We start from the raw sequence: 24,601 nt of genomic DNA, 5'->3' as shown, positions 1-24,601 counted from the left end.
CACTGAAGCTGTCATGCCGTGAGTGATCCCCCCCAGGCCTGGAGGAGGGGCTCACAGAGCTGGCACACCAGGGTGCCGGGGGCTCGCCCGGCCCTCGGGTCTCTGCCACCTGGGTTTCTTCCCGAGCATCTGGCAGGCTTTATCTTGTGGAAACTGTGGCTGCATGGGCTTCCCTCTTCTCCTTGCTGCTGGGAGGCGGACAGTCAATGGACGCCCATCGGTCATAACCTGGATTCCCCTGCCTGCCTTCACCTCGGCATCACCTGGACTCCTGGACCTGGTGTGCCTTCTCCCTGAAGGGTCTCCCTAATGGGTATACTCTGTTCCTGTGCTGTAGGGTCTGCATTTCTGCAGGCTGGGGGGAATAAATGAATATATACTGTCAGCTGTCAGGACTCCTTGGTGCTAATTAAATGAAATGCATGGGGCCTTTCTTTTGAACTTCACCTCGTAGGGGTGTGCAGCGGGAGAGGGAAACCGCATATTCCCCTGTGTGTGTGTGTGAGTGTGCATCTGAGATTCTGCAGGGCTGCAGTGGTGGGCGTCCTCTTCATGCTCATGGCTGAGCCGTCACCACCGTAGGATGAGCTGCAGCTGCCAGTGGAAGGCAGGTGGCCTTGACTCTGACACTATTCCTGGCTCGTCCTTTGTGTGTCTCCTCAAATCCTGGACCTCAGCTGGGCATGGGTGGTTTCTATGAACCAGTCTTTTGCCCTCCCACCTCCTGCCATGGCACTGTGGTGGTCCCAGGGCTTGGACGCCTCCCTCCTGTTCATCCTTCAAGGCCTGACTCAGAGCCCACCTCCGCAAGGAGCCTCCCTGATGCCCTGGACACGTGAGGGAAGGCGTCACCCTCCCTTAGGCTCATGCAGGTGGTATGACTGGCACTTGGTCGGCTTATGCCCTCTGGGCCATCTACTGGACAGTGGAGGTGGGCAGGCCAGCAAATGAGTCCTGGTTGTCACTCACAGAGCCACTCAGGCAGCCACCCCTTGGGGCTGCACCTCCGCACTCACACCTGGAAATAAGGACGAGCCTTCTCTTCCAGGGTGGAGGTGAGGGTCAAATCAACCCGCTTACATGCGCCTGACTTGTTAGTTTCCTCCCTGGGCTGACAACCAGAGAGGGAACTCCTGCCTCCCACCCCCGAGTCCAGGAACCAATGGGCTCCCCTCCTGCCTCCCACCCCGGAATCCAGGAGCCAATGGTCTCCCCTCCTGCCTCCCACCCCCGAGTCCAGGAACCAATGGGCTCCCCTCCTGCCTCCCACCCCCCGAATCCAGGAACCGATGGGCTCCCCTCCTGCCTCCCACCCCCCGAATACAGGAACCAATGGGCTCCCCTCCTGCCTCCCACCCCCGAATCCAGGAGCCAATGGGCTCCCCTCCTGCCTTCTCAGCCTTTCCTGTGGGAGAGTCCCTCTCTGGAGAGGCAGGCAGAAAACCTGCCTGTTTTCCAGGTGGAGGTAATTAAGGCTCAGGCCTTGGAGAGATGGGGGTACATGGCAGGGTGCAGAGGGTAGGGGGAGACAGGCGCTGAAAACTCGGGGCTGAGGGCACTGAGTCTCTGCGGAGGGGGAGGTGAGGTGTGGTGCAGGCGCTGAGGGCAGTGACCCTGAGAAATGGACCTGGCCAAACAGACTCCAAGAATCCTGAGGCTCTTCTCTTGCCTAAAGCCCCTAATGGGACTTGGAAGCTCAACCTGAAAGGTCACCCGCTCTCTGGACCAGGCAGCTTGAGTTCCCGAGTTGCCTCAGTCTATGGCTGGTATGTAAACAAGGGACTCTTAGTCCCTTAGGGCCTGTTCTTGGGTGCTGACCACCCCGATCCATGGCAGGGACCACGTGGTCACCACAGGCCGGGCCCTGCTCTGTCTCCCACCTGGTCACCATGAGCCGGGCCCTGCTCCGCCTCCCACTCTCAGGCTCCCAGCCGGATGGCTCCTGTGCCCTCCACTTCCCTGAAGAGGACCTGGTACAGACCATCAGGAACTCAGCCCAAGGCTCTGCAGCCTCAGTGGCAGAGCTGGAGAGGACCTGCTCCATCTGAGTCTAGCACCCTTGGCTCCTTGTGGGCAGTGACCCACCTGGCAGCGCCAGGGCCCTACCACCAAGCACGTGCCACTGGACTCTTCATCATCCTCCTCTAGCCGCTCCTCCCCCAGTGCTCCCTGGCTGCAGGAATGCTACCCCTACCTGCCCCAAGCTGAAGACCCTCCCATCCGCCGGGACCCAGGGCCTGGGCCTGCTGCTTCCCCAGCACTTCCCAGCTCTAGCCCCTGCTCTTACTGTGGCCAGGCCACCGCTGTCCTCCTGTGACTGTCACTGCCTCCCATCGTCCCTCCTCTAGACCACTGCCTCATCCTGGGCAGGCAGAGAAACGTGCCCACGTCAGGCTCACGTAAGAGCACTGGGAGCCAGCAGTCCCCAGGACTTTGTCTGTCAGGCTCTGTGCAGGCAGGGAGGGTCATGTGGAGGGAGCAGTCTGGCCTTGGGCCCGACCTCACCTCTTCCGACTTTGGGGCCTGGGGCAGGCTGCAGCTCCTTGCCTGGGCCTCCATCCCTCCTCTATAGCACAGGGATGGCCATGTCTGCGGTGTTCACCTCAGCCATATCGTTGTGAGGTTTTTAGATGTTCACTATAAATGCAAGACGGGTAGAGGGAGCAACAATGAAACTGACCTAGGTCCTTTGGGCTGAAGTGGGGGCTGGGGACTGAAGTCTACAATGACAGGACAGGCGGGCCTGGTGGGGCCAAGCACTGTGTCCCTGGGAGTTTCCAAGCAGAGGCTCTGGTGCTGCTGCTGAGGAGGCCTCTGCCTTCCATGGCCACCAGCCTGGGCATCGCCCCAGCCCCCATCTCTGAGAGCCTCAGAAAACAGCCTCACCTCTCCTGCTGCCCAGGACCAGAGGCCACCCAGACCTGGTATTAGGCCACGGCTGTCTCAGAGACAGTACAAAAGCAGGCCAGGCCGCCTTTACCACAGGGTCCCTCCAAATACAAGCGGCAGACAGGCCCGATGGCTGCAGCAGTGGCATCTCTGCCTGGTGGGGAGGCTGGGGGTGGGCTCTGGGCCTTCCTCCTCCTCACCCATGGGCCTTCTCTGGGTCCCATCCTGGCCTCTGCCCCTTCTCAGGGCTGACATGGCCCCATGAGGAATCTCCCCCACCCTGAAACACACTTGTGGAGGGCGGCTCAGGCGCCTGGGACTGGGAAGAGGAGGACAACGCAGTGCGGCCTCCAAGAGCTTTGTCCCAGGGAGCTGAAGACAGAACTTCCTTGTGGACCCTGGGAGCCCTCCTGTCTCTCTGCCCCCAGCCTCTAGATGAGAGCTGCAGAGCTCTTTCTACAAGCTTTCTCTCCCCACCTGGAGAGATCATGGAATACAGCCCTTCGTAGTGGACAAGGCACCTGTCATCCACGAACCTCAGCAGGCCTCACAGCAGTCCCACGGGGGACACAGAAGTGCCAAAGCAGACAGGCGCCAAAGGCATGGAGAAGTTACCTTGCCTGTCCAGGCAGGAATAGCTACATCATTTGTGGGACCCAGTGCAAAATAAAAATGGAATGGTCTTGTTAAAAAATTCCTAAGAATTTCAAGACAGAGACAGAACACAAAACCAATGTGGGCCCTTCTAAGGGCGGGGTCCTGGGCCACCGCACATGCCGCATACCCTAGAAGCTGGCCGTGTTCAGGTCACACAGTTATTGGGAGGAGCTGGTATTTGAAACCTGGGCTGCAACACTCCAGGCTGGTGATTAAGCCAGACAAGGCCAGAGAACCAGGACTTTGATGGGATCCTCACTGTGAGGTCTGCACCCCCTGGTGCCCTGGCTTCCTCCTCTAGCTGGTTGGGGGAGCACTCGCCCTGTAGGGCGAGGGTGGCCAAGGAGGAGGAAGGCCAGGTGCAGGGCTGGCTGGGGCTCGAAAGTGTGGGAGGAAAATCTCAGACAAGTTAAAAGGTCTGACCTTTGGTCTCTCTCTGGGGAGCTCCTGCTTTGGGCCAGGCCCTGCAGGGGAGGCCAGGTGCTCCACTGGACCCTGCATGCAGCCTGCCAGCGCTCTGACAGAGCGAAGCAGGGGCGAGGACAGAAGGATGCCTGGGGACAGCTGCAGCCACTGCTGGCCTTTGGGTTGGCACTGCCCGCTTACACTGCCCCAGGTCTGGGACAAGGTCCTTAAAGGACAGTCTCGGTCACCGTGTGGTGGACAGAAGGACAGGCACTACAGAGGCAGAATGACAGGGTTCCACATGCTGGCTGTGACCCTGGGCAAGTCCCTTGGCTTCTCAGAGTCAGCTTCTGGATGTGTAACATGGAGATGACCATATTTACCACACAGTTCTTGCAAGGCCCGGGCAGAACCGTGGATGCGACAGTGCTCTGGAAGCTGCTCTGCGATTGGGTCCACACACTCACTTTTGGTGCCATTCTTGGAAGCTCCACCTATGGAGACTCAGCACCCACAGGCAGTTGCTAATTCATTCAATGATTATTATCTGAACTTCTCTGCCCTGCTAGGATGCGCCTTGGACACAGCCCCTGGTCTTCACAGGCGGGTCAATTTCACGGTGCTAGGTGGCCGGGAGAGGGGAGCTACAGAGATGAAGGTGACATGCCCCCGGTGTCAACAGCTTATGGAGTGGCAGGGGGCACAAAATAAGGCCCAGACCTTGCCTTTCTCTCCCGGGTCTGTGCCTTCCTCTCACACTGCCCACCTCCCAGCCCATGCCCCGCCACACCCCAGCACAGTTCCTCAGGGTTCTACAGGGCGCCCCCCTTGGCCTTGAATAACCAGTTCCTCAGGACACAGCAAGCCCCACCTGCCTCCTCAAAAGCTGTCCCGGGCCTGGCCCTGGGCTTCTGCCCCATAGGGCAGCGCTGCTTGTGTGTGTGGAGGCCTCTCCCACTGACCACACGCTCTCCAGGCAGGGCAGTGCCAAGGCGACCAGCACGGCGGAGGTGCCTAATGAGTTGTGCTCAACGACTAGAGTAATGAGCAGGGACTCTGGAGGCCCCATGAGGAACAGAACCAAGCCAGGGGACTGGGACCCTGCCCTCTGTTGGGCCTGGAAGGGAGAATGAGCTGGGAGGTGAGGTGGGCAGGACTGAAGCGCAAATGTGCCCCTGGCGGAGGAGGCAGCGCGGTGCTGCGCTGCACAAGGCATGAGGGCACTCTGTGGTGCACGATGGGAGGTGGGCGTGGGTGCCAGGCTCAGTGCCAGCACACGGGGGACTGTGGGCAAAGGATCCTCCTCTCCCTAGGCCCTGGGTTTCCCTGTGTCCCGCCTGAACATCGCTGAGGTGCTTTTCACCAGGGCAGAGGCTCTGATCCGGTGGGTCTGGCATGGGCCCAGCGTCCCACAATGGCCCTGCCATCCCTTCTTCCTCCCTTCTCCTCAGTGGCCTACCCTGATGGTGGGGGCAGCCCAGGGTCCTCGCCAGAACCTGCCGATTCCTCAATCAGAGCTGGCCCACCTGCCCTTACGTCCCTAGAATCAACCAAAGCTGCGGTGAAGAGGCGTTGGCCGGCCCTTCTGGCAGATCTGGGGACCTCTGACCTCTGACCCTCTCCCCACAGCTGGCTGCTGAAACCCTCCATGGCTCCCATTGCTTTGGGATAAAAGCCATGCCATGCTCCCTGGCAAGCCCGTGACGCAGTGGCCCTGATCTCCCTGGCTGGCCTATCTCCCGAGGGGCCCTCTGAACTCCAGGGAGGCCCTGTGGCCCGTCACTAGCATTGTGCAGTAGGCTTATGGCCAGCGCTGTGCTGGGCACCACAAATGTGGCCTCCCTTGCGCCTCTGAGAGTCAGCAGGGAGTGGTGGAGGGGACTTGACCCCGTCGGCAGAGGGCCACGCCTGGTCCTGACCACGCCTCCCCGCCTGCCTCTACCTCCACTGGGCACATGGTCAATCCTGAGCTGTCTGCTGAGGGGTTGCCAGCTGGGTCTGCCCCAGGGCTGCCTGGGGACACGCTGGTGACAGCGCATGCAGGTGGTGGCGTGGGTGGGGTGGGGCTCAGTGTGGCTGGACGCAGGGTGACTGCGGAGGCCAGGGCTGCAGCCCTGACAAGGAAGCGGCTCTCAAGGAGAACGTGCGACAGGTGGCCCCTGGCAGACTCCTCCAGAGCCAGCACTGCTCTCGTCCAAGGCTGCGGGGCCCCAATGCCCGTGATCCCTAAGGGCCACCCAGGCCTCTGGAACAGTCTGGGGTCTCCTGGACTCTGCCTTTTTAGCATATAGCCCCGTGACTCTGAGGCCCATTTTGGCCCTCTGCTAACCTTAGCCTGGCCCTTCTGAAATAAAAGGTCCACAGGCCTGCGCCATCCTCAGGGCCACCGTCTACCTGAGAGCTGCGCTGCTTGGGGAATAATTTGCGAGGCAAATTATTGTCAGTGGCACTGTCTTCCAAGGCAGCAGGCGGGGCCCCAATTCCAGGATGCGCTAGGAGTGTGGCAAGCCACCTTCTCTCGTGACTAGTGGGTGGGTGGGGGTTCCTGCATCTGCTCAGAAAGCAGAAGCCACCGGGATGGAGGGACAGTGCCCTGCAGGGAGGGCTGCAGGGAGGCCTGAGGGCTGGTGGCACCAGGTGCATAGAAGATGCCCACCCAGGAGCGAGACAAGCCGACCTCAGGAGAGGTCTCGTTTCTTGGTTTGAGGAGTCCCAAGTGCCCCTTGGAGGACAGGGACGTTTCGTATTAAAGCAGGTGGCAGGAGCAGGGCCTCCAGAGGCCAGTCTCCTCCTGCCCTGCCTCCTTCACTTCCTGCCTCTACCCTGGCTCCTCAGTGAAGGGTGCTTAGGGCAGACAAGGGGGCTCCCCTGTGGGTGGGCTCCCTGGGGCCCATCCACAGGAGGCATCACAGCCGTGCCCCAGGAGGTTTGGGGGATTGAGATGCGGCAGGGGGAAGGAGCTGGTGAGGGCATGCAGCTGGAAAGCAGCTGGGCCAGTGCTCTTCCTGTGCACCAGGCGGCCCCTCCAGCTGTGTGTGCCCAGGGAGGCTTGGGGACCTGAAAACCAGCAGCTGACACTCACTGAGCATGCTCATGCCGGGCCCTGTGCAAAGCCTGGGGAGGCAGAGCTATCACCTGCCTGCCCCTGGAGGGGGAGGGGTGTGGGGTAGAGGGAACCGGATGAGCTGCTTTCACCTGAGCTTTGGTTTCCTTATCTGTAACACTAAACCTTGCAGGTTGCTGGGAACATTGAACATGTCTGGTATACAAAGAGCCCAGCCTGGAGGCTGCTCAACAGAGGGAAGCCTTGCTCCGGGTTTCTGCGAGCTGCCCTGGAGACGTGGCTGAGGACAGATTAAACAACAACCTGGGGCAGAAGGAGGCAGTGCCCAGTGTCTGAGTACAAACCTCTGCTTCCAGGTGGGCCTCCAGCAGTGGTGCACTCCCTACCCCCACCCTCCCCCGCCGTGACTTCACGGGGATTGGGGCGGGACAGGGGGTAGCTGGCACCTGGAGCCTGTGTCCATGCTCTCTCCCTCTCCCTCTCCAGAGCTTCAGCCTGGGAGCTGTGCGGGCCGCCTGGAGGGGTCCGGGTTACAGGCACCAGGCGCTGTCAATCCTGCCGGGTCTCCAGGGCTCCTGTCGGTCCACCACTATGAACTGACCAACGCCAGGCTGGCTCTGGGCTTCTTGTCTCCCTGTCTGGGACTTGCCGTCAAGGTTTTGTTCCTCTCTGGCCTTCCAGAGTGCCCTAGTGACATGCTCATGGCCAGTGATGGCGAAGAAGGAAAGGATGGAAAGCGGCTGAGCACCTGCTACGGGCCACACACGGGGCCAGGAGCAGCCTGTCTAGTGCCTCAGCTAAGCTTCTCCAGAGACTAGAAGCCATCTTTGTAAATGAGAAACTGAAGCTCAGATGTGAGCTGGCCCTGGGGTGCTGGCGGAGTTGGTCACTGGGGAAGCCAGGACTGAATCTGGGTCTGACTCTAGAATCTGGTTCAGGATAACCAGAAAGGAGTCACCGTGTGCTTGACTGGAGTGAAGCTCCAACCACGGATTTCTCTGCTCTTAGAACAAAATGCATGGTCCTTAAAGCAATGACACAGCCTGGTGAGCAACCTGAAACCACCCACCTTCCTTGGGTCAGACCAGGAAATCTGGCCTCAGGAAGCTGCGGGCTGCTGGGAGCTGCCTGCTACTCCTCAGTCAAGTCAGGGCTAACCTTGGCCTGCAGCCAACACCTGGCCCACCCTTAGCTGGATCCAGCTAGAGAGAGGCAAGGGCAGCTTGGATGGGGAGGGCCAGCAGGAGGAGCAGGCCGTTGCCCCCCAGGCAGGTGGGGTGAGAGGAAGCCAGCGGGCAGGGTGGCAGAGGGACCTGGTCGGGTGGGCCTGTTTTTACACATGGGCTCCTCCTGAGAATGCAGGTGAAGAGGGTGCCCTGTTCTCGGGAACCTTCCATTTTCAGCTCCAGTGCACATCGGTATTACCATGTCGGCCTGCAGGGCCAGGGGGCCACGGGGGTCAGGACTGGATTAGCAAAAATGGCAGGAGATCACAGAGGGCACTGAGGTTGCATCTCAAAGGGCTTTGGGGCTTTGGGGCCCACTTAGACCAGCGGCCAAGAAGCCTAGGGAGGATTAAGGCAGGGCTGGAGCCTGTTCAGATTTGTGCCAAAGCAAAGAGGGCTCTGGCTGTGGCCTCACAGGGAGACAGGAAGGCTGGGCCAGAATCCAGGAGAGAGGAACCAGGGCAGGCAGTGAGATGTGCTCTTGGGTATTTAAACATTAGATGAGAGTTGAGGGCCAAAAGGAGCAGATGGGGGTCAAGTGTGCCCCACCTCCATTGGGATGGAGTACAGTGGGAAGGAAGCTGGGGGGCGAAGGGTAGGGCCACCCAAGAGTGCCAGGGCCCAACGCACAAGGTGGCCTTGGGTGGGCCACATCCTCTCTAAGCCTCAACCTCCCATCCAGGCCAGGCAATGCCCTGAGCCCTCATCTTTTCTCTACTAAGCCCTGCCTGGTCCTGCGACTCCACCTACCCTCCAGCCCTCAGCACAGCTGAGTCGCCATCACCTATCTCCCGCTACCAGCCCCGGCTGTGCATGCGAGACAGTGAGGGACTCAACTGAGGGCAGGGCTCAGGACTCAACCTGGCTGGGGGCCCCAGCTGACCAGACACCAGCCACACTTGGAGCCAGTCCAGTGACTGAGGCATAGCTTGACCACCTGATCCTTCTGTAACAGGAGCCCAGTCCCTGCAGCTCAGTGGGCACGGAGGCCACGACTTGAGAGGGGCTTGCCCCCACTTTCCTTCAGCCAGGTCACCTGCTGAGCACTGGTCCTGGGCAGCTGCCCCGTGTCATCACCTCCCTCACCAGCACTCAGACCTGCCTGAGCCCCTTCCCACTTCCAAGCACGTCCAGGCTCCGGGGCCCGCCTTCTCTCTGAGCTGGATACCAGCCGCCTGGGCACTGAGGCCCCATCCATCCCCCGGCACCTCCTCCAGGAAGCCATCATTCATGTGCTGAGCCAACTAGCCTCACCCATCCTCCTGCTCTGGGCAAGGCCCTGTGCTGTGCCCTGAGGGGGGCGCCAAGCTGGCAAAGACCTAGCTTCTGCCTCCAGTCAGGGGATGCTGGTGGAGGAAGGGTGAGTGGTGGGACAGGGGAGAGGAGGAAGGTCCAGTGAGGTTTGGACGAGCAAAAGGCAGCCTTTGCCAGGTAGAACCACCCAAGATGGCACCTGGGTAGAGAGATGAGGGTGTGACCCATGGAGGCAGGGAGTCCAGGAAAGGCTGAGCTTGCAGGGCCAGAGGAACAGACAGAGGTGGCTTCCAGGAGTGGGTGAATGTGCGGGGTGGGGGCAGGGACATAGATTGGTGAAATCAGGGACACCCAGGAGCCTGGAGATGGGAGCTGCAGAAGAGGAGGTGCACACGGGGTGCAGGGGAGCTAGTGGGGAGAAGCAGGAATGCATATGTCCGGATGAGAAGTGACATTGGCCAGGCCGCTCAGGGTGGCTGTACAGTTAAATGAGGCTGGGGACAGTGTGGGACACAGTGTGTGCCCCTTGTGTCAGCCACCATTTCCACAGTGGCCTCCACTATCCTCGGTCTTCCCTGGCCTCCCGGTTCTCCGGCCTCTCTGCCTGCTTTTCTCAGGATAAACAGCCCTTTACCAGGCTCTGGCCTGTGTGCTGGGCCCTTCCAACCTTTCTCTCACTTCCAGCTCCTTTGAGCCTGGCAGAGTGAAGCAGGTCATGGCCATCTGTAGCCCCGTGAGCTCCAGAGGGAAAGCTCCTCCCTTCTCCCCCTGCTAGCAGGACAGTGGGCGCTGAGTGCAGCCATGCGGCCCAGAGGGCTTGGCTGGGGGTGGGCAGGACAGGGATGTCGGGATGGCTGGGGAGACAGGTCTAGGGGCAGAAGGGTGGAGAAGAGCCAGGGGAAGCCTGGGACTCCACCCAGCCCCGCCTGCTCACCTGCAGATCCGTCCCTGGCGGCTTCCCTTTCTGGTGCTTTGCCCTCCGTGCCCCAACTGCGTGATGCACAGTGAGTGCTTCCTACGTGCCTGGTGCCGCTCTAAGCACCCGCTATGTAGTCGCTCCTTTCATCCTCAAATCTACAGGAAGTACACACCATCACGATCGCCATTTTACAGCTGAGGAAACAGGCTGAGGGAAGTTAAAAAACTCGCCTGAGCAAGCACAGCTTTCAGGGAGTGGACAGAACTGGTACCCAGGCCTCACTCCAAGACCAAACCTCTTCCCTCTCCTCGGGATGCCTGGGGGCTCCTGCAGGTCTGGGCCTGTTTCCTGGGAGATGCCCAGGCAGTGTCTGCTGTTTAAGGGAGTCACGGATGCTGCGACTGCTCCCAGGCTGTGTCTGGCACCGGCCTGGGGAACACTGATGAAGATGGCTCTAACGGTACAGAGGGACAGGGAAGGCTCAGGGGGGCCCTGTCCCCGCTGGAGCCCAAGGTCCCCTCAGGCCAGGCACTGCTTCTTGGGCAGTGTTCCTCTTTGCTCTGACCTCCACAAGCATCGCCAAGCACCCACTGCTGGCCAGATCCACACAGGAGGCAGAAAAGGTTGGGCCTACATCGGACGAGGTGGAGCAGTTCAGGGAGCCAGGGAGGAGCAGCCGCAGGGGCGCGGGGGCAGGAGTTCCTAGCTGCCTTTCTGTGCTCCCATGTCCTCATCTCTAAAACACTCGCACTGCTCTCAGGGTGGCTGTGGGGTTCAGGTAAACACGCGGCAGAGTGCAAGGCCCAGAGAGAGATCGGGCTGAGTGTCAACTCAGATTGGGCTCCCTGGCCTGCAGCTCAGGCCCTGCGGCTCTCCTGGTTGTGGTGGGACCCCTGGAATGGGCTGGCTGTGAGTTCTGCTGATGTCGTGCCCACAGGAGGAATCTCACAGCCAGAACTGCTGCTGGGCCTGCAGAGCCGTGTCCCTCAGGCCTGTTCTGCTCCTAACTTGGGGCCCTGGACTTGGGAGTCCATGGGGCTGGGACCTTGGCCCAGGCTTTGCTCCCTGGCTATGTGGCCTCTCTTCTCAGGGCCTCAGGGTCTTCATCTGTGAAGTGGGGACAGCTGCCTCCCAGGGCTGTGGGGTCACTCACTGGAGAGCTGCCCGGAAAGTCCCTTGCAAACTACAGAGGTGAGGCCGGAGAGCTGGGGCAGAGGGAATGGGCTGAAGATACACCCCCAAGGCTGCCTGAGGGACAGTGGGTGCCCACAGCCGGGGCAGCCAGTGGAGCTTCCATGAGGGGGGTGGGGTTCATCCCACACCCTCAGGACTGGTTTCAGAGGAGGCTCGTGGTCCTGGGGTTCAGCCAGTGAAGAGGGCAGGAGTGGGCTCTGCCCTAACAGAGGGTTCCTTCAGCCCAAGCAGAACCATCTGTTTTAGGCAGAATAATGCCCCCTTAAAATGCCCACATCCTAATCCCCAGAAACTGTGACCCCACCTGGCAGCAGGGACTCTGCAGATGTGCAAGGACCACGAGACGGGAAATTATCCTGGATTATCTGGAGGGGCCCAACGTGATCACGGGGGTCCTTGAGAGTAACTGAGGGAGGTGGCAGAGGTGGGTCAGAAACAGCGGTGAGGACTGGGGTGGGTCAGGCTGCTGGCTCTGAAGGTGGAGGAGGGGCCGCGGGACAAGGAACGTGGGCAACTCTAGAAGCTGGAAAGGCAAGGAAGGGGATTCGCCTTCCAGAAGGAAGCAGCCCTGCTGACATCTTGAATTTAGCCCAGTGAGACCCAGGTCAAATGTCTGACCTACAGAAGATAATAAACCTGCATTGTCTTAAGCAACTGAGATTGCGGGAATCTGTTGGCAGCGGCAAGTGGAGCGGAATACTGCACCTATCCTAAGCATGCTCCAGGGAGACGGGCTTGACTGAGGACCTGGAGCTGACCAGTGTGGCGCACCGCACCCCAACAACCTTGCCACAAGCAGCGTCCCGGGGGCCTGAGGTAAGCTCCCATGATGCACCCTTTGCTGGGTACCCAGATGTTTCATGAAAGTCTCCTAGATAATTGAAATTTATCACTTTAACCTGCAAATCCAACAATTTTAACTGATTGAAATGAGAGTCTACAATTGGTCCCACATTTTGGGGCCTCTTTAAAGTAAACATAGTTACTCTGTTCTTCACCTGTGCTCAGGGACTGGGGTGATTATGACAAAGAACAACTGCTGGGCGCAGCTGAGAATCCAGTGGCCCAGGCCGCCGTGCTGGAGGTATTCTCTCTCTCCGGCCACACTCTAGACTTACAACAACTGCGCCTCCCACTGAGGGCACCCCCCTCCCTCACTGGAGCCAGAATCCCGGCTCGGTCCTGCCCAGCTGCATGGCTGGAGCCCTTAGCCCCTCTGAGCCGCAGTGTCCTCCCCTCCGTGGTTTCTAAGAGATGGTCACTTTGGCTTGAAGCTTCCGCCAGGGGACGGGGGTCTGAGCATCTAGCCGCTCTCATGGGAAGCTGGCCAGTGCTGCAGTCAAGGGTACAGACTCTGGAGCCACGTGGTCCAGGATCTGACCTCACCGTGAAACTCCTCGGTGTCTCACTTTTCTCATCTATCACTGGCTCCTTCTGCCTGTGCCTGTCCTACCCTTCTCCCCTCCCAGAACCCCAAAAGGGGCTCAGGCTGCCCACAGGCCCAGGATCTACAGGGACGAACTGCCTGTGATCTCTCCCACAGGCCAGCAATCCTGGCAGCGTGAACAGATGAGGATGACCCAGTTCTGAGCCCCTCACCATCTGGGCTGCTCTCCCCACGTAGCGACTGGCTCTGAACGTGATGCCCCGGTGCGCCTGACCAGCATGGGGCAGGACGGGAACGGTCACCTCCCTTACTCTCCATACCTTACCTCCATTAATACAGCATGGGGCAGGATGGGAACGGTCACCTCCCTTACCTTCCATACCGTGCCTCTATTAATACAACGTGGGGGCAGCCACACCTCATCAGGAGCTACTGGTTAGGGCCTGAAGTCCAGCAGGATCCTGTGTCTTTACCCCACAGTCTGTTCTTAGAGGAGATGGTGCTAAGAGTGATGAGCTTGTGAGAGAGGGGCTCACTTGTGCTCTAGACTTGAGGCCCCCACACTGACCCTCCTCAGAAGCCCGAGTCTGGTTCCTAGTTCAGGGGTGAGGCCTTGGCTATTGGCTCTCCCTTTGCTTTGTGTTGGAGGAAACTGGAGGAGAAGTCTTTTCTGTCTGGGGCAGGACACGCTCTAAGGGGTGGCACGGGAGGATTCTGATCATCACAGAGGTGGGGGTGCAGGGGAGGGTCCCCACCCAGATGCCTGGCACAGAGATCTGCTTGATCTGTTCCTTCAGTCAGTCTTCCAAACCCAGGCTGAGGCTACCTGCATTCTCAGGGCCTCCGTCCTCACCTCCTGACCCCGCACCAGGGTCTGGTTCTGGGCCTTTATCCACTGACTCCCATTTTTGAATGCAAGCACAGAGGCCCTCCTCCCCACCCTGCACTACCCATTTACAGGATGCCAACCCAGCGCGGCCCTCTTCCACCACCCATCCTCTTGCTGGGAAGGTTGCGGGGCACCTGAGGGGCCCCAGCTCCTGGTCCTGCCTGGCTGTGGAGCTCTGGCCTCAGAAGGTACTGCCTGCTTCTCCTAGTAAGTAAGACCGAGGGCCCTGGGCCCCCTGAGACCTGAGAGTGGCCTCAGAACAGTGACATCTCTGGGGCTCCCTCCACCTGCCCCCAGCCACCCTTCCAGAAAGTTCATAGCACTGACTCATGCCTGCCTGGACGGCAGTGGTCATACCTGTTGGCTGTGGCTGAGGCTGGAGGCTCAAAGCCAACCCAATCTGCCATCTCCGGCTCTTCCCAGGCCAACCTGGACTGTCCAAGTCAACAAGACAGACCCGTCCAGAGAATTTGCAGAGAACTAGCTTCCAGCCTGAGCTTGCCCTGTCTGCCTGTGTGACCAGAGGTCAATGCTCTGACCTCTCTGGTCCTTACTCTTTTCATCTGAGAAAGAGGGCTGCACCTGTCCTGTCCAGCATGGACTTAGGGTTCATAGAGCACCATCAGCCAGACCCATGAGTGCCTCGAAGCCCCTAAGGAGTGAGCAGGCCTGAAGCCTTCTCAGCAGCACACAAGGCCATATCCCCTGTGGCCCCCAGACCTCCCTCCTGCTTCCTCTCTAGATGCCTGGGTCCCCCTGAGGTCCACAAGGGGGCCATGAAACAAAGCCACCTCTCTGGGACCTTCAGGCTCTGACCTTCACATGGCCCTGCAACCCTGATGCTTGAGACAGCCCACACGGTCAGGACTTCTGCGTAGAGCTCAGCCCTGCAGGGTAGTGTGTGACCTTGGGCAAGCCAGGGCACCCCAGCGAACCTTAGTCTCTTCTTCAGAGAAATGGAGACTGCAATCCCTGACTCCATCACTGCAAACACTGGTGTGAGCTATCTGAGAGCCATTAAGAAGGTCGTGACAAACCTAGGCGACCACAGCTATGCTCAGGAGGTCCTGGGCAGCTGGCGAAGCCCGGAGGCCAGCAGAACAGCAGAACTGACTGATAGAGAAGAACGAGTAGATGAGGAAGTCTGCTTTCCACTGTGCACACACTGAGCTCTGTCCAAGAGCAGTGATATTTCCTCTTCCTTCTCTTTCTCCTCACATCGGTCCCTGATCAGCCCTGCCAGCAGGCTTCCCAAGACACCCTAAGCAGCAGGTGGCTTTTTCCCTGAGAGGTCCTGGAGGTCCTGGCTGGTAGGTTCCCTCCCAGGAGAGAAGATGGGTAAGGACTCTTCTGCCCAGACCCGTCTACTCAAATGCCCTCTTTTGCGGCTGAGTCTCAGTGCTGCTTTGCTGACCCTGGGAATCCTAACTGTGTACGTGGGTGTTTACGCAAGTGGGGGAGCTTTATGGCACAGGTCTCCTTACACGCACAGGCCAGTGGATGCTAGCCCTGGGTTCTTTGCTACAAACATACAAACAAAGAACAAACGTGTTTGATGGTGGGTAAAAACTTTAAAAAGGAAAAAGTGAGTTCACACCTGGAGTGGAGCCCCCCGCACTCACACGACACGCGGGACTGCACACACGTGGGCACACCCCACAACACAGACATATGCCCCCACACACACACATCACATGCACACACAGCACACACACACCCATGTCCACATGCCAGTGCACACCCGAGACACACACTTGCACACACACGCACACATGCACACAGGCGCACATACACACGCGCACACACATGCACACATACGCGAACACACGCACGCACACACGTGCACACACACGTGCACACACACGTGTACACACACGTGTACACACACACGTACACACACACACGTGCAAGTACGACAAAGGAAGTGGAAGAAAAGTGTTACCCATGAGTAGCCGCCGTTTCACCCGCTTGTCCACATCAGCTACTGACGTGGCATTGAACTGAGAGCGCTCAATTGCAGCCTCATCCTTCTCTAAAACACAAGTAAGGGACAAACACGGAGCCAGTGGTTAATGACAGCCCACTTCCCGCGGCCCAAGACAGTCAGCCTCTCGGCGTGGTGCACGCAAAGCCAACACCGCATGCCGGCCAGCTCGGCAGCCTCGCCGAGGGGCTAATCCCAGGAACCTCCAAGGTCGGGGTGTTCAGGGCAAAGCAGAGAGGCAGCGAGGGCGGGGGCGGGGGGACGTGCAGGAAAGGAGGAATGACCACAAAGTGACCTGGGACACAGAGGGGACTCAGGGCCCATGGGCAAGCAGACAGAGGAGGAGGCTGAGGTCAGGGCAGACAGGACCTGTCTGCAGAGAGCCACAGAAGCAGAGAAGCACCACCATGGTGCTTTATGGTGCTTTACGGAGACACAAGTGATTACAGACCCCCGTGGCTCAGGCTGGAGAGGCAGGCACAGGACAAGGCACAGGACAAGGGGACAGGGCCACAAGGTCCGGTGATGGATGCACTGAGACAGCAGAGGCTCTGTCACAGGGATGTGAAGGGGTGTCAACACTCATGCAAAATTAAGAACAAAACATAGGAGATACACACACACACACACACACACACACAATGGATCCAATAGAATAGACAGAAAAACCACGGGATCGATTTGGGCAGCGCTGGTTGCCTGCTTGTCTATAGAGGACTAGGGCTAAACATTCAAGTGCTCAACAAGGGGATGCAAAGAGGGATCGCTTATTTTAGGAGCATGCAGGGGACAAGCGGCCCCGAGTGGGCCAGGGAGCATCCTGGCTATGCCAAGAGGCTTCCTGTGGAGGGGCAGGTGAGGTTAGCTGGGTTGATTTTCTTTGCTCAGAGGGAAATGCGTGGAGACATTCGTTCCCAAGGGGGACACGGATGAACAGTGGGCGAAGGCAGGTGAAGGCATCTCTTCCTGGCCAGGAGTGGAAGTAGCAGCAGCAGGGGCCGGGTAAGGAAGGTGGTTTCTAACGAGAGGGGAGGGAAGGTGGGGCTGGGGAAGTTACTTTAGAAAGGAGATCCAAGCAGGGGCCTTCACATGCAGTAGACGTCGAAAAATAAAAAAGGAAGAAAGGATGATTCGGTGGACGAGACAAGATGTGTTAGACAAAGGCTGGGTGTGTCTGGCCCGGCAGCTCTTTGCGCTGCCCCTGTGGCCGCAGAGTCGGCTCCAGCAGAGGTAGCAAACCCTGCGGGAGACCTCGAGCAGACGAGACAGGAGGGCAGGCTGGGTGGCCTGGGAGAGTCCCAGGCCGGACAGTGGAGGGAGAGAGGCAGGAGGAGAGGAGGTTCTAGATGGGATCAGGCTGCAATAGAGACACTGGTTTGAGACCGGGTTTGGCTTTTAATTCTTTTTCAATTGGTTGGTTGGTTTGGTTTGGCTTTTGGCTCTGAAAATAATTAATGAACGTCAGTTATCAGACAAGACAGGCAATCAGGGACCATCACCAGAAAAGCAAGATAAATGAGATAAAAATGAAATATAAAATGGTTGTCTGAAAGAAGAGGCCACACAGAGGAAGGGAGAGCCACCGCAGGCAGCAGAACCCGTGATGACAGCCCCGGACTACAGAGGTGACAGCCTGCCACCCGCCCAGGCCCTGCTCCCTGAGACCCAAGGGAGTAGCGTCCTGGGGGACAGGGCGGGGGGGCACACCCTGGCCTCATGGGCTTCTGTCTGCCGACCAATCCTTTCCTGTCCCCTGAGTCTCCCTCAAGAAGTATCTTCCAGATTGACAATAAGAAATGGGGCCTAAAAAAATAACTGACTTGTGTTGGGTTTCTAAAGTTTGCCAGCACAGGGAGGGTTGAACTCTGGCACCAACTTTGAAACTCCACCCTTTCTCAGTTAAAAAATTTGCTGTTATTTTTAAATGGGAGAAAAAAACCTACTAGTGATTATGGCATGAAATAATCACAAATATTCAAGCTTCCTCTTGGAAATAGGGACCAGGAGGAAGGAGGTGACGGAGACTCAGATCAAGACTCCATGTGACAGGTGAGAGACGGGCTGGGGCAGCGGCGGGAAGAGCGGACTTCAGGTTGGGGAGAAAGGCCAGCAGGGGCCCGGCAGCTCGGAGAGACCAGCAGTGAAAACGCCACACCCACGCAGGGCCCACACTGTCCACCTCCCCTGGAGTTTAGTCAGTGACCACTGAAAGCAGAGTTCTGAGGAAACCTCTCGGTTTTCCAGACGGCCGTGGGCAGCTCCCATGACTAACGTGGCTGTGTGCAGTCACCTGAATCTGGCTGTTTTCCGTACCAGGGGAGGAAACACCTGGGTTTCTGAACAGAAGGTCTTAGGTGTGTACACCTCCCTTCTCCCCACACACCCACACCCCCTGCCTGGGGCCACCCCTCACTTCCAGGACGAGGACGTGCGGAACCCCCGCTGCTAGGGAACCCACGTCAGGCGTCGCCAGGGAACACGAAGCAGAAGAGCCTAGTCCTGGGGGCTGCGGGCCCAGAGAAGCCTCCCCAGAAAGCTTCCCCAGGGGGGCCGGCCATCCCCACCATTGCCATGGGCTTGCCTTTCCTTATTTCCCTGGAGCTTCCTTCCAGGGAACCCGGATGTGGCAGGGTGCTGGCCCTGCTGGTGCACGCATGGGGGGTGGGGGCGGGGGGTGCAAGGGTGGCGTGCGGCAGAGGTGCCTACTTACCGATGCACGTGCGACCGTCTGAGTGGAGGGCGTACTTCTGGTGGCAGCCACACATGGGGCCTGTGTCTGTGTCCTCACAGCTGTGCTGGCAGCCTCCGTTTCCATAGTTACAGGTTACTAGTTAGGCCCAAAGTGTACACACGTGTGTATAAACAGAACAACAAAAACGATTAGTTTGTCGGTGTTGGCTGCTTCCTTCAGGGTTTGGGGAAACTGAGGCCTAAGAGCATCAGTGGGTAGGGTCATGAGGCTCGCCGGGCAACGGGTGCGCGTTTCCCTGCACTTCAGCCCCTCCAGGGACCAGGCCTGGAGTCACTCACTGCCTAGAGCTGAACTGGGGTGGGACAGAATGGACTTGGGGTTGTCTAGGCTTTGATCAGAGCAGGCACAGAGCTGATGCGCTCAGATGGCGGTAGATGAAGACAGCTTCATCCTTCCCAGGCTGCAGGACCCTTTACAGCCGCCTGTCTCCATGGGGCAAATGTTTGTCAATGCCAGGACGTACTTGTCAAGCTGTCGGGGGAGCGACATGGCGGCCCGTGGTTCCAGGTGACGCTCATTTCCTTAGTTCTGGCAGAGCTTTCCTTCCTCTGTCTGTCTTGGGGCGTGTGGATGTCTCCACGGACGTCCCCTCTCAGAGTCCCAGGGGCCATCTCAAACTCTATCCCCTCAAAGCCCTAATCCTCCGGGAGCTCGGCAATGTCCGAACAGACAGACTCATGCAAATTAATGTCATCTAAGGTACCGTTTTGAAAATCACCTAAATAATAACCACGTTCCACTGTTTTCAATGGCTGTGGCCTGGAGGATCTGGTGCCTTTCAGCCCAGAATCTCAACATGTTTCACATCAGCAATCTGGGTTGGCTGAAAAGGGGGCAGAACAAAAAGGAGTCTGAAGTAGATAAAACTACAAATTCAAGTTTATTTACACACATGGTCTGTCTCCAGGGTGAGAGGGATCTCTAGAGGGGAGCAAGGTGACCCAGGTGCTCCCCAGGGGGTGTAGGGCCCCTGCCTGGTGATGCTGGCGAGACAGCTGCACGCCCATCCCCTGAACGCAAATGTGCACGAGGACCTCAGTATGGGGCGTGTTCTTGGATACTTTAACCATCTGTCCAGAATTCAAGCTACACTCTAATTTATTATGCAAAACCCTAGTGATCAAATATGCAAAAATAAATCCCAGACCAAGTATGATTAGAGGGGGCAAAAACCCCAAATCCTGAGAGTTTGAATAAATTCTGTTCTATTAGGTTGACCCCTGAGCACAGCTGGTACCAGAGGGAGGTCAGTTGGTGGCAACTCCCAGAGAAGGATCTCAAACATTTCAGAACTGACTTCTCAGCTCATCTCCTTCACAGAGACTGACGCAGGGCCTTCCTGCCCACCTGTCTTGAGTGACGGGGTGCCTCAACCTTGGACACGTGCCGTCTCCACAGCGGGTGAGGAGGATGTCAAGAAAATGGCTTGGTATGGGGACAGGTGTCTGCTCAGTGCCTCAGATGCTGTCCTCTGTAACCAGAGGCTCTAAGTGGCTGCTCCTCCTTCCATAGGGAGCTGAGGACCATCCAGAGGAGGGAGCTGACTTCTGGGGGGAAATTTCAGGGACCTGAAAAATGCTTCCAGAAACACAACTGGGCTTCCAGCACGAAGCCCTCCAGCCCCTTCTCCTCAGGAGTGACTCTTCTCCGGGGTGGAGCTGACACCCTGGATGAGGGCTCAACTTTCATCTCTCAACGGCTTGTCTCAACGGCCAGGAAGGAACGCAGGGAAGCCAGAGATTCCGGGAGGCTGCAGCTCCGCGCACATCTCAGGCGATGGGGAGAGATCCAGGTGGAGCCCATTTCGGGCTGGACATCGTGTGCCTTTCTAGGACCCAGGAGATTCCTGTTTCAGAGTGGGCAGGGGTGCAGCTGGGGAGAAGGCTGTTCTTTTTGAGCTCCAGGCTCCTGGAGACAGGCTGTTCCCCAAAAGTGACTCTAATGAGGATGGAGGCCTGTCTGAGGCAACTCGAGGGGGATGCAGGCTCCGGGGCCCTTGTTCCCTCCACATAGTCATCTGTGCATCTCACAGACCCCCAAGGGTCAAGCCTTCAAGTACTGGAGAGTCTATGGCTTATACACAGAGATGTCTGAGCTCAAGCTCTGGTGAGACGGACAGAAGGATGGAGAAAAGCTCCTCTGGCCCTGGCCCTGGAGTGGGTCCTGGGCTCTGGATGGATGACAGCTTGGTTCAGAGCCCTGCAGTCCTCTGGAGCCACGGAGGCTGGTTGGTTAAGCCAGGCCTCAGCCCCCAACCCAGCTTGAGATCTGGAATTTCCTGGAATGCAAGTGACTTCAAGGACTAGAGCGAATGCCTCAGAGCTAACTTTACACCAGCCTTGCCTCACGAACCTCAGAGAAGCAGCCAAAGCTGGGCTGGCTGGGCAGCCGCCTATGCAGGCCCTTCACGGGAGGCCTCAGGTCCCGGAAGTCACATCAGGCTCTCCATACCTTGGTGATATTCAGCCGCCCACGGAGAGGGTGGGACTGCTGTTTCTCAAGCCAGCACATATTCCCCTTCCCTGGCGGGGGCAGCTGGGGTGAGGGTTGTGGGGGGCGTCCTAGCTGCTCACAGGGCCCTGCCTAGTCCCTGACCTCTCACACCAGGCTGGCGCTCAGAAGATGCTCTCTGAGCAAACTCCTCCTCCTTGTAGTGCTTGTACTATGGGGTCAGGGAGCAAGCTGGCCCCGGCCAGGATGCCTGCAGCCTCTCCCTGGCACTGGGCTCTCGGCCTGTCTTCTGCCTAAGGGAATGCACTGTCGTTCTGGCCAGGGCTATCCACAAGCCTGCTGACTCCATGCAATTTTGACCTTGGCCTTCCTCGTGAGGAAACTCAGATCACACAACAGGGGGACTGGGAAAGCTGGAGCCAGCATCTTCTGTTCTGAGGTGGCCGGGGGCAGAAGACTTCTCTGCAGCTACAGGAATCCATCTGGTGTGGAGAGGGGGCCTGGCTGGAGCCCTGGGGCTGGAGGCTGGCACTTCCAATTGAGACTGCCCCTTTTGGTCCTGCCCTGGGTGACAGTATACAGGCTTATCTTGGCCATCCCACAGGAAAGAGCCAGGAACACCGAGAAAGGTGGTCTGCCTCTGGGAGCATACCTGGGACAGAAGGAAGCACCTCCACTTTGGAGAATGGATGAATCACATCTGGTGTACGTGGGTCCCCAGGGTCTTGGTGACTGTTCTAGGAGACCATGAGTTGGGAAGGGTGTGGCAAGGCACCCATAGGAGAGCTGATGACAACTAAGAGGATCAGTGACTGTGGACGATGGACCAACAAGGGCCAGCTGTCCTCTCCACAGAACGGTGGGTGGAAGAACGGTCATTTTCTTTTCTTTTTTTTTTTTTGAGACGGAGTCTCGCTCTGTAGCCCGGGCTGGAGTGCAGTGGCCGGATCTCAGCTCACTGCAAGCTCCGCCTCCCAGGTTTACGCCATTCTCCTGCCTCAGCCTCCCGAGTAGCTGGGACTACAGGCGCCCGCCACCTCGCCCGGCTAGTTTTTTTTTTTTTTTTGTATTTTTTAGTAGAGACGGGGTTTCACGGTGTTCGCCAGGATGGTCTCGATCTCCTGACCTCGTGATCCGCCCGTCTCGGCCTCCCAAAGTGCTGGGATTACAGACTTGAGCCACCGCGCCCGGCCTTTGAACGGTCATTTTCTTTATGACAGCAGGGCCACCTAGGGTGAGGACCACCTTCTCTGTTGGGAGTTGGAACTGGACACTTCTCCCTAACATTTTTCTGCATTAGAAAATGGGCTTGAAATGAGGCACTTGTCTCTGGCCAGAGATGGAAAGTGCTCCCAGCAGTCTCCTTTGGCTCTTTGTAAAAAAGGGCAAATGTGACATCACTTTGGCTATCCCTGGTGCCCTCATCTTCCACGAGGAGAGGCCCATCCCACCATCTCCCCGCGAAGCTGTGGGCAGGATGCTCTGGCTCCCAAGCTTCTGAGTTCAGCCACTGTTCTGCTTGGTTTCCTGGCTCCTACTCCTACTGGGGGACGGGGTGACCGCATTACGAGGCTGGACTACACGTGGGCCCTGTAGGCAGACCACCAAGCAGATCCTGAAATGGTATCTTTGGCCAGAGGCCTCATTCAGCCCAGATCTCCCAGAGTATCACCATCGGCAGGCAGCCTTGCAGGGGTCAGATTGTGAGTTCTGATCTTTAAATTTTATTTTACAGATGCGGTCTTGCTATGTTGTCCAAGCTGGACTCAAAGTCGGGCTAGAGTGATCCTCCGGCTTCTGCCTCCCAAGAAGCTGGGACTATAGGTGTGCAGAGTTCTGATCTTCGGTCCCGGAAAAATGGTCAGCACAGCCCAGAATGGTGCCACTTCTGAACCACACTCTTTTCCTTCCTTGTACTACTCATACCAGGGGCTTCCCAGGCCCATCGAGAAACCTGGTCCTGCAGACCTCTGTGCCACGGCCCCACTATTCCTGCAGCAGACCTTAGGCTCAGGGGCTGCCATAAGATCCAGCCCAGCTCCTGGGGCTACACTGGTGGTGTCATGCTTGGTGTGGAAAACCCCAAGGCTAGGGTTCACAACCCTTTTCCCTCATGCCCTGTCAGGCCCCTTCCGCAGGCCCTGCCCTTCTCTCCACCCCATGGGGCTGGGGACCCTCCCTGGCCAAAGTCCAGCAGACTAGACAGACCCTCCAGAAAGCAATGGCAGGAGACGCATGGGACGTTTGACCCATTTGTCTCCATCTACCTACGTGTGCAGTCCTTCTGGTTTTGGGCAAGGTCAAAGCCGGGCCTGCAGTCGCAGGCCACCCCACCTTTGGGCGTCTCCCGGCAGATGTGGGCACAGCCATGGTCTTTGTTCATGCAGTTCATACCCTCTGGGAAGAGAGACAGACAGAGACGGGTTGGGGACCAGGCAGAGAGCGACAGAGAACATTTCAGGCTGAAAGGGGATAGCCAATGATATGTAACAATCAAACGGGCTGTCATTGCATGTATCATGCACACACACGCACGTGTGCACACACACGTATGCGTGTGTGCAGCAGCCATCTACATGGATATCCCTTAGGGAGAAAGCAAGAGCACGGTGCCTGGGTCTAGATTCAGGCTTTGCTCTGTGGGTTGCACTGTAAATGGTACCTCGTGACCCACAGAGACCAAGCTCTTGCTCTAGGTCAGATTGCGGGGCGTGGTCTGAGGAACTACTTTTGTGTCAGGGTGATCTGCTCCCCTCTCCTGAGCCACCCATGGTTCTAGGGTACCCCCACCCGCCCAGCAGACTGGATCTCCCCTCTCTGTCTGCCTGCAGTGGCTCATACCCCCTTCCGCTGACCTCAGTTGATGTTTATCTTCCTGGTGATTTGTGAGGCGTTTCCAGAATTTATGAGGTCAGGGGTCAAGTGAGAGGTTGTAGGTCACAAGTCCATCAAGAGGCCAAGGCAGATGAAAGGGAAGAGCCTCTGTTTGCCACCCCACTGGCTCTGTGACCTGCCTTCCACCTCCACCCACAGGAAGCTCAGGCAGGAGCTAAGCCGGCTCGGGGAGCGGCAGTGAAGGCTGCGGACGGCGAACACGCACAGGGCGACCTCCTTCCCCCGGGACACACTGGCCTCTTGTTCCAGAGGAGGACTGGCTCAATCCTGACCCCGTCCACTTTAAATACGGGTATGCAGCAACACAGAATAGATTTAAAAACACAAACACCCTGCTAGTTGTAATAAAGATAAAAATGTCTGAAGTTAAAAGTCAAACAAACAAACGGAAACGAGGAAGCCTGCATTTTGCCCAGCACGGTGACTCCTGGTTTCACCTAATTTTGTGACTCATATTTCCTCACCTCGAGTTTCTCACTAATCAATCCAATCGTTGGAATGACGTAGAGTCTAACTAAGCAACGAGTGAACAACGGAAAGCACTGTCATGCTGCTGCCCCGCAGAGAAGCTGCGAGTTCACACGGAAACACCCTTTCCACCGGCTCGATTCCAAAAGAGCATCAGTGCCTGAGTC

At 58.0% G+C, this 24,601-nt stretch overlaps 1 protein-coding gene and 1 long non-coding RNA gene across 4 annotated transcripts in view; one reads left to right on the top strand and one right to left on the bottom strand.

The window, feature by feature from the left end:
* SCUBE1 (signal peptide, CUB domain and EGF like domain containing 1) overlaps positions 1 to 24,601 on the bottom strand; it is a 143,142-nt gene that overhangs the window by 36,938 nt on the left and 81,603 nt on the right. Inside the window, exons 5-7 of one of the 3 annotated variants that reach the window (XM_045363498.3) lie at positions 23,343 to 23,468; positions 18,579 to 18,695; positions 15,827 to 15,916 (exon numbers count right to left, since the gene is read on the bottom strand). The exons of 1 other annotated variant lie outside the window; for it this stretch is intronic. In XM_045363498.3, coding sequence (XP_045219433.2) covers positions 15,827 to 15,916; positions 18,579 to 18,695; positions 23,343 to 23,468 — 333 coding nt within the window. The remainder of the gene's footprint in view (positions 1 to 15,826; positions 15,917 to 18,578; positions 18,696 to 23,342; positions 23,469 to 24,601) is intronic. One more of the 3 variants, XM_045363499.3, reaches the window with a different exon arrangement.
* On the top strand, positions 11,503 to 17,378 carry LOC141407829 (uncharacterized). Its single transcript, XR_012418653.1, has 2 exons — positions 11,503 to 12,424; positions 13,152 to 17,378. It is a non-coding gene; the product is annotated as an uncharacterized lncRNA (long non-coding RNA).

Source organism: Macaca fascicularis, chromosome 10, assembly GCF_037993035.2.
Source record: "Macaca fascicularis isolate 582-1 chromosome 10, T2T-MFA8v1.1".
In the NCBI taxonomy this organism is placed as follows: domain Eukaryota; kingdom Metazoa; phylum Chordata; class Mammalia; order Primates; family Cercopithecidae; genus Macaca; species Macaca fascicularis.
This window is presented reverse-complemented; position numbering and strand designations above follow the sequence as displayed.